The sequence below is a fragment of the Pungitius pungitius genome, chromosome 19 (assembly GCF_949316345.1).
Source record: "Pungitius pungitius chromosome 19, fPunPun2.1, whole genome shotgun sequence".
NCBI lineage: Eukaryota > Metazoa > Chordata > Actinopteri > Perciformes > Gasterosteidae > Pungitius > Pungitius pungitius.
This window is the reverse complement of record NC_084918.1, coordinates 9,107,927-9,118,885: the sequence shown is the minus strand read 5'-3', so window position 1 is coordinate 9,118,885 and position 10,959 is coordinate 9,107,927. Positions and strand designations below refer to the sequence as shown.

General features: G+C 46.1%; 1 protein-coding gene across 2 annotated transcripts; it reads right to left on the bottom strand.

The window, feature by feature from the left end:
• Window positions 1–2,195: 2,195 nt before the first annotated feature.
• On the bottom strand, window positions 2,196–9,387 carry pex2 (peroxisomal biogenesis factor 2). 2 transcript variants are annotated; one of them, XM_037456422.2, is made up of 2 exons: window positions 9,271–9,387; window positions 2,196–3,723 (listed from the first exon to the last, which is right to left on the bottom strand). In XM_037456422.2, the coding sequence occupies exons 1-2, from the start codon at window positions 9,272–9,274 to the stop codon at window positions 2,753–2,755; spliced, it is 975 nt and encodes a 324-aa protein (XP_037312319.2). In that variant the 5' UTR covers window positions 9,275–9,387; the 3' UTR covers window positions 2,196–2,752. The 2 variants fall into 2 exon arrangements, with proteins under 2 accessions (XP_037312319.2, XP_062415310.1); XM_062559326.1 differs by lacking the exon at window positions 9,271–9,387 and adding an exon at window positions 5,707–6,384.
• Between the last annotated feature and the right edge of the window lie 1,572 nt (window positions 9,388–10,959).

The window sequence follows — 10,959 nt, the reverse complement described above, 5'->3', positions numbered from 1 at the left end:
GGTGTCAAAAATCCTCCGAGGTGTTGTTTTCATCCTTTTTTTTTGGCATGGAAATAATGTCATTTGCTCTCTGAAAGGGATGTCAGTATTTGGAAATATCTACCCACTAGAAGAGGGTGTAATTCCCTTACCTGTTGAGAAGTAGGTAAAAGCTTTCACCGTGAGCAAAAGGATCAGAGATGGACTTTTGTCAAAGTGGAAAAGCGCAGGTGTTTTTACTCTTTAATTTCATTAGTGATGCATAGCGGCTTTCTAAGTCCTTCTAGCCATTTCAAATGAAGAGGTAAAAGCCAGGCATAAGCTTAAACGATAACATTATTTCTCAGTGAAAAATATGCATGTACAAATCAAAGCTATTGTACTATCCTTATTATCTGCAACCCAAGGGCTCTGTTCCAATTAAAGAACACCACAGATGGACCCTTCGGAAAGCATGCACACAAACGGACCTACAATAGGTAAAGTAAAGTACCCGGTATTACAGGCACGAGAGAAGAGCTTTTTACTTTAAAAACTATTTAATCAGGAAAATCAACGCCTCACATCAAAGAAATGGAGATGAGGGACAGGCGGATAAAGAGGCTCATCAAAGAAGGAGATCTAGTTAGGGATTCAACGACCTAATTCCCTTTCTCTTAAAACCTTCGTCAGAGGGGGCACAGGGCCAATTTGCTCCCTAAATGGATGTGTGTGAACGGGCAGATTGCTTTGCATAGCCGCTGGGAATCTGGGCTTCTTCCTCTTTTCCTTCTCCACACGGAGCCTGTGAATTAGAAAAGATCCAAAGACAGATAGGCTTAACGGAGCCCGAGCTACCTTCCTCAACTCCAGAGCCCTGTTCCAACTTCCAACTAATTCAATCTATAGGACTAACTCAATTAATGGACTTTAATGCACTGTTTCTTCTTTATCTTTTCTCTTTCTGGGGGATTGGGGACTTCAGTTGGAGTTGTAGAGGTAATATCTGCAAAAAGGTTTGGATTGTAAGTCTGCCTGAATGTTAAGACAATGACAATGTCCCAGGAGCATTACGGTTGATCATATATGCATCTCCTTATCCTTAAGTTGCCCTTCGGGGACTCGCTTTACTTTAATGCAACGTAGTGCATGAAATATTGACAAACCGTCTCTTGCTCCACACTATGCGCATCGCTATAGGATTCATTAGTCGGAATGTCCTTGATGGGAGAGGACCTCCGAGTATCCATTTGATGAGCCCCTATGTTTTGTACATGTCAAATCAATCATCATGTAGGATTGTAACCCCGACCTCAAGGTGAACATTTTCCCTTGAATCAATCGAGAGGCTCTTTCAAAACTTTGTGCGCATTAAACCGTACTATTCATTGCTTTTGGCTTTGCACCACCAAGTATACAGTACATAGAAATAAAGATCACATGGTAAGTAGGATAAATAATTTAAGGCACCTGCCCAGTAGTCTTCAGGGCATGGCCTGCACCTCACGAGGACACATATTTCATGCTATCCTCTCCCGCTCCACAGAAACATTAACCTCATCGGAGTATTTCTCTCTCTGAGCCGCTAGAGCCGAGTCCAGCTCGCTGCAATAGGCTTTCCATCACGCCTGCAGTTCCGATTGATCGTCTCGGCAATCAGCAATTAAGCCCTAGTGATCAGAGCGGGAGAGGGGAGGCAGGGGGGAGGCGAGGAAGAGGTGGGAGGTAGCCCCCAGCCCAACCCCTCGCTTCTCTCGTCAGCCCAGGAAAGGCTTCGCTCAGCTGGGGCGCGTTTGGCCCGGGGCTGGGCTCACTGGTGGAGGTTAACTCCAGCATAAATAAGCATCTTTGGACTCATTACAGGGATTAGAGAGTAATTCGCCTGCGAGGAAGGAGACGACTGCCAGGGTTTTGGTACAGTTTACTACAGTCTTATAGGGGCGAGGGCCCTGGAGATTACAGAGGGAGAGAGAGAGAGAGAGAGAGCGAGAGAGGCAGCAAAAGAGAGAAAGGCCAAGGGAAAAGAGAGGCTAGCTGTCAAGTGTGCGTGTGCGTGCGTGCACGTGAGTCAATCCAAGCCCACGGCTGCCCCCTTGATCTTCAGCATGTTGGGGTGCTGTGAAAACGGATAATGGGAGTTAGAACGACCGGGCCTGTCTAGAGAGAGAAGTGTGCTGATTGTTATAACTTTCCCCTCATCTCTCTCTCCCCACTTAACTAAATAAACACCCAAGAGGTAGCACTCTATCAATTTTAATGATGTTGAAATACAATTTAGGCACAAAATACACAACAAATGCTAATTTGGCCATGATGAGCGGCATCAGAAATTCCTCCCATTATTAATTCAGCTGACTTTCTGCATTTTTCATCAGAACAAATATTCCCATTTCAACACACACACACAAACACACACACACACACATTGGAGCATAAATCAACACGTTCACTCATCAAATATATGCTGTGTGGTTCTCTGTAGTCGGTCCAGTGCACCAAAGACAAATAATTCTGTCCAAAGTCCAGTTGGAGAAAGGGAAGGGGCAGAGCATTGTCAATATATGCACACATATATTAAACATAGCAGGTCTATGTGTGATCAGGAAAGACAGACATCATAAAGACTGAAGTCCAGTCATAAACTCACACACACGACTACCTTCGCGAATATATGACTATCAATCCCCATTTATTTTCATGTTCTGATATACTCCTGTCTCTACAAAATATTCTTACGTGAGAATTTTAATTAATTCTAAAATGACTAAATAAACTCATGACAGCTTCTTTTAAATCATCTTCTGCCAAGCATCTCCACCTCCACCTTGACCGGCTCCGGCCGCCCTGCCTTCGCACCACACCTGGGGCATGCGAGGCAAGCGTCTGCAATGCTGTGGCTTTTGATGCAGTAGTAGCAGAACACGTGTTGGCAGCCCACTGCGTGCGGCATGGTGGGCCACTCTCCGCACAGTCCGCACTCCCTCCAAACGCCCGGCCCGTCGGTCGCCCCGCCGCCGTCGCCGCCCCCCTTCCCCACAACGACCGAGAACACGGCTGCCTTCAGCCTCCTTGTGTCGATCAGCGGCAACAGGAAGATGAGGAACTCGGCGAAGCCGTGCCACAGCAGCTCGCGGTTCATGTACTGGTAGGTCACGTCCCGCGCCACGTCGGGCTTGCTGAAGACCGCCCGGGCTCCCGCGATCCTCTCGGCCAGCGCGGGGTGCCGACCTTTTCTCAGGAACGCCAGGAAGTTGACGAGAGTCGCGAGCTGCGCGGCGCCAGAAACAAGGGCCAGGCAACTGCGCAGTAAACCGCCGTCTGTTTCGGACGCGGGCCCTCCGGAGCTCAGGCACCGCAGCAGGCTGTGGGAGCGCTCCCCGAGCCAGCGGGGCCCCGCGGTGAGCAAGGCCAGACCCAGCTTCTGCCCGCGGGACAGGGGTCTGTAGCTGGGGGACGGGGGACGGGTGCTGTGGTAGCGGAGACTCAGTAGAGACTGGCCCACAGTGGCACTGCTGGAATAAAGTGTGAACCTCCACAGGAGCAAATGGAGCAGAGCCTTCAGCTCGGGCTCCAGCGGCGTGAGCAGGCCCGGGCGGCAGTAGTGGAAGCACTGGGAGAACTGGGTCCAGACCAGCTGCTCTAGGGACGAGTCCAGCTCGAGGGCATCCAGCTGGCTGATGCGCAGTGCTGGGGTCCGCGCGTCAACACCGACCGCCGGGGCGGAGCTCCCTGGCGAGCTCGCCGGGTCGTCCTCGCTTTCCAAACCTGCAGGAAAAAGAAGTATAAATATGATCATCAATTTCGCTAACTTTAGCCCTTGTTTAGCCCTTTTTAAATTACATATGTCATAATACATGAACATTAGTAATCAGGTTTGTCATTTACCAATTGAACAGGAGAGTAAAAAAAGTATCTGCAATATCAGCTAAAACTACAAAAATTTTGAAAGATGAAAGGAAATCCTGGTAATAGCCAATAATCAAGTATTAATAGGAATAATGGCGTCTGGTGATTATATTATTAAATACCCTATAAACCTACTGGCAACTCCATACTGATCTTTTAAAAGGCAACTACATGAACAAAAGGGACAACTATTAAAAGGAAAACCAGGTTATGGGGAGGAAGGAGGCCCTGGAGGTGAGGCCCATCCTGTTAGGAAGGTTATTTCTTCTTCATACATAGGAACGGAAATCACTTTTCACATGTAAAACCCATCCTTAATGCAACCTTTAGAGCTGCCCAATGCAAAGGAGCAGGGGGTCTTAGACTCCTCTCTCCAGTGTATAAACTCACACAATCCAACACACACACACACACACACACGATACACAAGAGGCGAAGCTCGGGGGCTCTCGGTGCCGGCTCCCTCTGGAGATAGGGGTGTGTGTACAAATCACATCACTAGGGATTAGGCTAACGGCACAGTCTCTGGTACACCGTAAACATCTGCCAAATGTGGAACTATTTTTCCTCCCTCTAGAGTCGACTCCATATGGGATTCCGCCATTGTGCAGTCTGGGCTGCATGCGTTTCCAAACTGCTCACAGTTCCCCCTAGTTTTATCTGCCCTTTCCTCAAATGAAACGCTTAAGAAGTGGGAGACTAACTAAGGCAAGTGGAGACAGAGCAAGAGGCCCGCAGAGAGAGAGAGAGAGAGAGAGACACACACAGCGAGGCCTTTTTCTGACAGTGGCTTTTGTGTCTCTCTGAACAGGATTTGTCACGAGGCTTTAAAAGAGATTTCAGCCGGCTAAATATGGCAGTTTTGACAGAAAGGGAGAGAGATGATGGTCACTTTAGACGTTTCTCGAGAAGGTGGAAAAGAAGAAGAAAAAAAAAATCATTTAAATATGCGATGGCAATGCTCGGGTTTATTGTGGCGCACAGGACCATCTGTGTATTCATGATGTTTCAATAGAGCCAGGATACACCGTCCAAATAAGTTAGAATTAGCAAATGAATGAAAAAAAAGAGTGAATTCACGCTGAAGTAAGCAGGTGTGACAAATTCTTTGAGCTGCATTTGAAATGCTGCCATGTTTAGCCACCAGAACCTCGCCTGTGACGGAAGTGGAGTTTGGCTTTAAAAAAATAAATAAATAGGAGGTTGTCAAACTGTGTATGCAACCAATAAACAGGCTCCGTTTGTTTAGCTTAATCTGAAAGTTTTCCCTTGATGGGAGAAAACGCAGAGATTATGTTCACGTGAGTATGTGTGATTGTGCGCGTGACCACGTGTCTTCATGGGAAGCCTTGATCTATGCATGGCGAAATTAATCTATCAGTGCATGGTAACAGACACCCACACAAACACAGTCACACAGCCAGGTGGTGGAAATCCCCGTCACAGCAGCAGCAGCAGCAGCAGCAGCAGCCGCCCTCTCGGGAGAGCAAACCCGGCCGGGTCCAATATTCTTTTCAAAGCCTTTTATCGAGCAGTTTACAAGTTATGAATGAATATGTTTTATTTGGGGAAACACGGTATTGACAGCCACCTATCAATAGTAATGTGACTATTGTCAAGGGTCTGTCAATATTAATGTAATTATGATGTAGAGGGATCAGAGGGATGCTAGAGTCGGGGGCCAAGTAACATCTCCTGCCCACTGCCATATCAATAGCTGGGATTGCTATTGACAGCTTCCCTTCAGACTTGCAGCACTTGCCAAATACATAACAAGCAGACACTTCAGTCAATGCCAGGCTGCCTATAAAAATTAAGCATTTGAATTTACAGGGCTCTTACCGTGGACGGCTGGAAATCCATGTTCCTTATGTAATGGCCAAAAGTCACAGTCGATGTCAGTGTTTACGGAGCGCGGTGGCACGGCGCGTGATGGAGGGCCGCGTGTGCGGATACGAGCAGACGGACTCTTCCTCCGACGGCTCGCCACACACACACACACACACCTGGTGCCATGTATTGACTTGATAATTCTCTCGTGGGTCAGCCAACAAACCGACCCGGGGGGACAAAAAGGCCCTCTTGGCCAACGACAACCAGTCACTGAACATCGACCGGAAATCTGGGGCTTTGCTTTTTGTTTAGTAAAAAACATGTACTTTAAAATGATCTTCTGTGGAATATTTTGATTCAGGTTGCATGGGTTTTCTTTTCATTTTCATCTTCCCTTAGTCTGTGCATCTTGCTCCGACAAAGATAGCACACTGACTCAGGGCTGGCGGCCATAGCTTGCAGACAACAACAAAAACAACAACAACAACAACCACCAATCTACGAGGGAACAAACGGCAACATCGCCTCAAGGCAAAAAAGGGGCCACGACCAGTGAGGGGAAAGGGGAGACGAGGCAACAACAGCGTCAGACCGAAGCCTCGCAGCTGCACCGGGTCCTCTGAAAAACAGACAATGGGCTGTAATGACAGCCACACAGCAGGAAGACAGACAAAGAGACGCACGCGTCAGGGCAACGCGCCATGAAACCCTCAGCCACCAGCTCCAAACTACTGTCTGCTGATACAGTGAGGGGAGGGGGAGATAGCTAAAAGGAGAAAAAAAAGGAAGGGGGGGGGGGGGGGGGGTAAAACAGATAAGCACCGACCTCCCCCTCGGAGCTGACCTTGAGACAGACGGTCACAATAAAAAAATAAATAAAAAAAAGAGGAGGGAACACTCCTGAAGCGAGGTGCGGTCGCCCAGGGACTGGCCCGTAGAGAGAGAGAGAGAGAGAGAGGAAGGCTGCACTTTCTTCTTGACCTTGGCTTCGGTGTCTAGGGAGGGGATGAGGGTGTTTAGTGTAGGGGACTAAAGGCCGAGGGATGCTGGGAAGGTGGAGGATCTGGAGGGATCTCGCTCCCCTTTTCCCGCAGCGGACAAGCGCTGTGAAGCAGCCCCCACAGGGGCGATCATTCCACGCCGCTGGGAAACTGTGTGGCGGAGTCACCAGCCTCTGCACTTAGATATGGTTGTTAGCATGATATATTTGATGAAATAATGGACAAGCGTTGACTTGGCTTTCTAGGATACAGCCTATGAATTGGCAAAGCGTGGCGGATTACAACTTTACATTTTTTCCTTCTGTTGCTCATGTAAATTAATTTGCGTAAAAGCTCTGGTGAATAGAACCTATTTCTCTGAGCACTGCGGTCTCATCCCCCCCCTCCCACTCTCTCCCACTCCCTCCCTTTATTGCCCTTCTTTCGCCAGGAACGAGTGCAGGCCTATTAGCCATGGCCTTCTAATGTCCTCGCTGTGAAAACGGATGAGAATGTCAGATTTAGAACTTTTAAGAGAGTGATGTCATACAGCAAACCACAGGCATTACGGGGACGCTAAGATTGCTCAGGCGGTCCCCAGACTAATTGTTATGAGTCGGTTTCATGAAAAATGAATGGCGTTCAAATGCAGAGAGGGGTCTTCAGGCTGTATGTGTGTGTGTGTGTGTGTGTGCACGCCGCGCACTAATGCTTTATCAAGGCTCTCCCCCTTTTTTTGTAATCACCCAAGACTCCTCGGGGGTGAGGGCCGAGTTAATGCCTGAACACAAGGAAAATACACATCAGTTGGAGAACAGCTCGTCCGGCATACGGAGGAATTTGCTCTGCTTAATCTGGTTTGCTCAGAAGGTAAATTATTTAAGAGAATTAATTGATTTCATGAGTAGAAAGGTTGAGAATGCTGGAGCTGTGTGAGTAATAAGTACAGGCATTTGTAAAAAAAAAAAACGTATAAAGTAATAAAAGATTTAAAGGGCAGAGGCACAATGACTGCAAAAGAAAAAGTAGAACAGCTAATGAATGAGAGGACTGAAGTGTTGTCTTTCTTCACAGAGAGCACTGTGGCCTCACCTAATGCAAATGGAACACATTGTTTTTTTGTGTAACAATTCAATTGAGAGTGTGTGTGTGTTCTAAAAGTGGTGAACTTTTTGTCCAGTAAATCTTTGACAATGTGAAGGCCACTGCAGGATTTAAGGATGTGCTACAGTTAAACCTTACAGACCCTTCTTTTAGAAATCTCTCTTATATATATAGTATATATATATACCTGCCTGAATTTGGAGAATTGGATCGATGCCTTTGCAAACTGTACCCATGTCATCTCAACATGTTATTGGCAACTTTCATCTTCATCTAAGTTAAATACCTCCATTTCCAGCCAAGATGTACACACACAAGTGCAGGTGCACTGTGAATATGAAGAATAATGATACATACAAGTGTAGAGGAGCACTGAAATAACAGAAATAAAAGACAAGACTTGTCTGAAAATTTGTCTGAGAAATAGGATATCGGACAGATATATTAGATCATTTTAGAGCTTCATAAATGGAAATAATTCATATGGAAAAAATAATAATTCATTAAATACTATAAACCTTTAGCATGTTGGTCGGAAACAAAGATAACCGTTAGAGGTACATGTGCCATAATAATGTTTTTTGTTCCCTTCGAGGACTAAAACAATGAAGCCAATTCAGGAGGGCGGAATTCTTTCCGAATGAGTGCACAAATATCCCCTCTTGCCTTCATCACTTCCCTTCATCTTGAAACTGTATAAAATGACCTCATGACCGAGTGACATCACAACCCAATTTTGCTTCAGTGACTCCCTTAGAAACACCCTCATTATACAAAGTGTTCAGCTCCAGAGCCAAATGACTATACTTTAATATATTCTCCTCATTACAACATTGTTTTTTAATTTTTTAAGCCAATGCCCATCAGTCTTTAACAACAGCAAAACTCAAATCTGTTCCATTTTGATAACAAGGCCAAAGCCTCATGTGATAATCACAGAGGGGATTAGTTTGGGCAGAGGGTGCAAGAGCAGTCAAAAGCCAGTGGAAAGAGAGATAAGGTAATGATTAGGATGAGAGAAGTAACGTTAGTCTCTTGGAAATCAATAAGATCAGCTTTACCTTGATTTGCACTGTGGAAGGTTTTGATCTCTGCCACTTATTATTTATTTAGTGGAATAATATAATAGTGTGCAGAGCAGTACTCTTAAAGGAAGACTCTCCCTCACAGGGCAAATATTCACGGCTGCAGATTGCAAATATACCAGACAACATGACTAATGATGAAATACTCTTTATAACAGTTGTATCTACTGTACACCTCAAAATCGATTTGATTTTAAATGCAAATTTGCAGGTGAAGGGGGACAAACATAAGCTTCGGAGACACATCACAGACAGTACAGCCACAACGAGGTGATATTATTCCACGAGTCTTTAAAGTGAAGAAGAGGTGGTACAATTAAGCTTTCCCGGGGAATGACAGGATGCGTAAGATAAATTATGCACGCCTGAATGTTCGCTAAACAACGCAAAGAATTTATATTTACCCATTTGTGTTGAATGCCAATCCTTCCTGATCAGACGAAAACACCCCTCATATCCGGGTTGCGCGGTTATGCACCGCCTCCTATAGAAAACCCACCAATGGTCTACTGTAACGTCACGATTAAGACGCCCAATGGGGTGAACGAGCCAATCAGATCACACAGCGCCATCGTCGCGGCAAACGGCATGGTGAAGCCTCGGGCTGTTCAGAAATAACTCATGATTCAAAGTCCTCCGTTGTAGTAACGTCTCATTGCGACCAAATCGTAGGTAACGTCACGGTAATTCACATAGATTATCACAGATATTGTCATACATGCTGTTAAAATGTCACGCATTGTCTCGTTTCAGGTTGCTCAACAGTGGCAAATGAACCTACACGATAAAGCTGTGCGCAATCTCGGAGAAACAAGCCGCGAGTTTCAGCCCGTGAGCTTTCTCCATGCCGATGGTTTGTTGCATAAATACCCCGTACTTAATTCGCGCCATGCAAACAACTTGCGGTACCATATTCCAAAACACAACGTCACTAGGGTCGGAACAAAACTCGACGTTAATGGCACAGGTGAGGGATGCCCTGAACCCGCCCTCTCTCTCCAAAGAGCACATGATGGTTCCCATCCGGGATCCTGGGCTCAGCTTGTACAAGAGATCCAAGAACGGCACGAGAACAGATGGACCACTGGAGGAGGACACCAGTGTAACGAGAGAGGAACTGCAGCAGGTGAGTTGGTTTATGTGTACCTGATCAACCTCCACAGGTGATCTGTGATCACTGAAGCTTGTATCCTTAGCTCAAGTCCGCAACCATGAATTATGGTTTGGAGAAAAAAAAGGAATTATTCAGGAGCCCCTTTTTAGACCCATGGTCTCCACAGGAAGTGCAGTTTCCTTCTAGCATCTGTTGTCATTAGCTTGTCATCCCTCCCAATAAAAATCAAAGAGCATCCTGTCCAACGGTGACTCTGGATCAGCAGATGACCTCTGTCCCGTCGGACAAATGACAGGAGGAAACGTAGGGGTGCTTTCATAAAGCCGCAGCACTTGTAACAGGTGGCAAATTGCATTATGTTTCCATCTGAGCGGCAGGGATCAGGAAAACAGATCCACACTCATATTTTAAAAAAAAGAGAGGTTTCTAATCATCCGGATTGTCATGTGACATCATTTAGCTGCAGAATGTAGCCTGTGTGAGCTGGGCTGTGCATCAAAGCAAGTGTAACAAGGTTTCAGAGATGGGCTTCGGTCAGCCGGCCCCAGTCGCGGGCCGGCGTAACAAGGTTATGTGTTTAGAACTCAGGAGCTCCCCAATGCTAAAGGATGATGTGGACAATTAATCAAAAAGCTTGTCCATTGAAAACACACAGCCCATTCATCCATGAACCCATTGTACGTTTATGATGTTTTCTAACATGTTAAAACAACCTACCGATTATAGAATTCACATGAAGTATTTCCTTGCTTATGCGTCACGGCAGTAATCCGTGTAAAGGGGCCGAGCGGGCAGGCACCAGGGGCCTCAGGTGGAATTTTCAAAAGGAGGGTTTTTAATCACATAAACATTTAGCAATCAACAAATGATGTATGGAACAGAATTCTGGGCCCACAAAAGAGGTTAACTGTACATAACCTACCAGAGGCTGTGCTATGCTAAGTTAGCGTAAATGAAATAAAATTGAATAGACCAACGA

What these genes read in the sequence shown, in the direction of transcription:
- pex2 (XM_062559326.1), bottom strand. Translation starts at nt 6,019, where the DNA reads ATGTTTTTTACTAAACAAAAAGCAAAGCCCCAGATTTCCGGTCGATGT. An exon ending in TGGATTTCCAGCCGTCCACG is followed by an intron (nt 3,724 to 5,706) that starts GTAAGAGCCCTG and finishes TTTTTCCTGCAG; the next exon opens with GTTTGGAAAGCGAGGACGAC.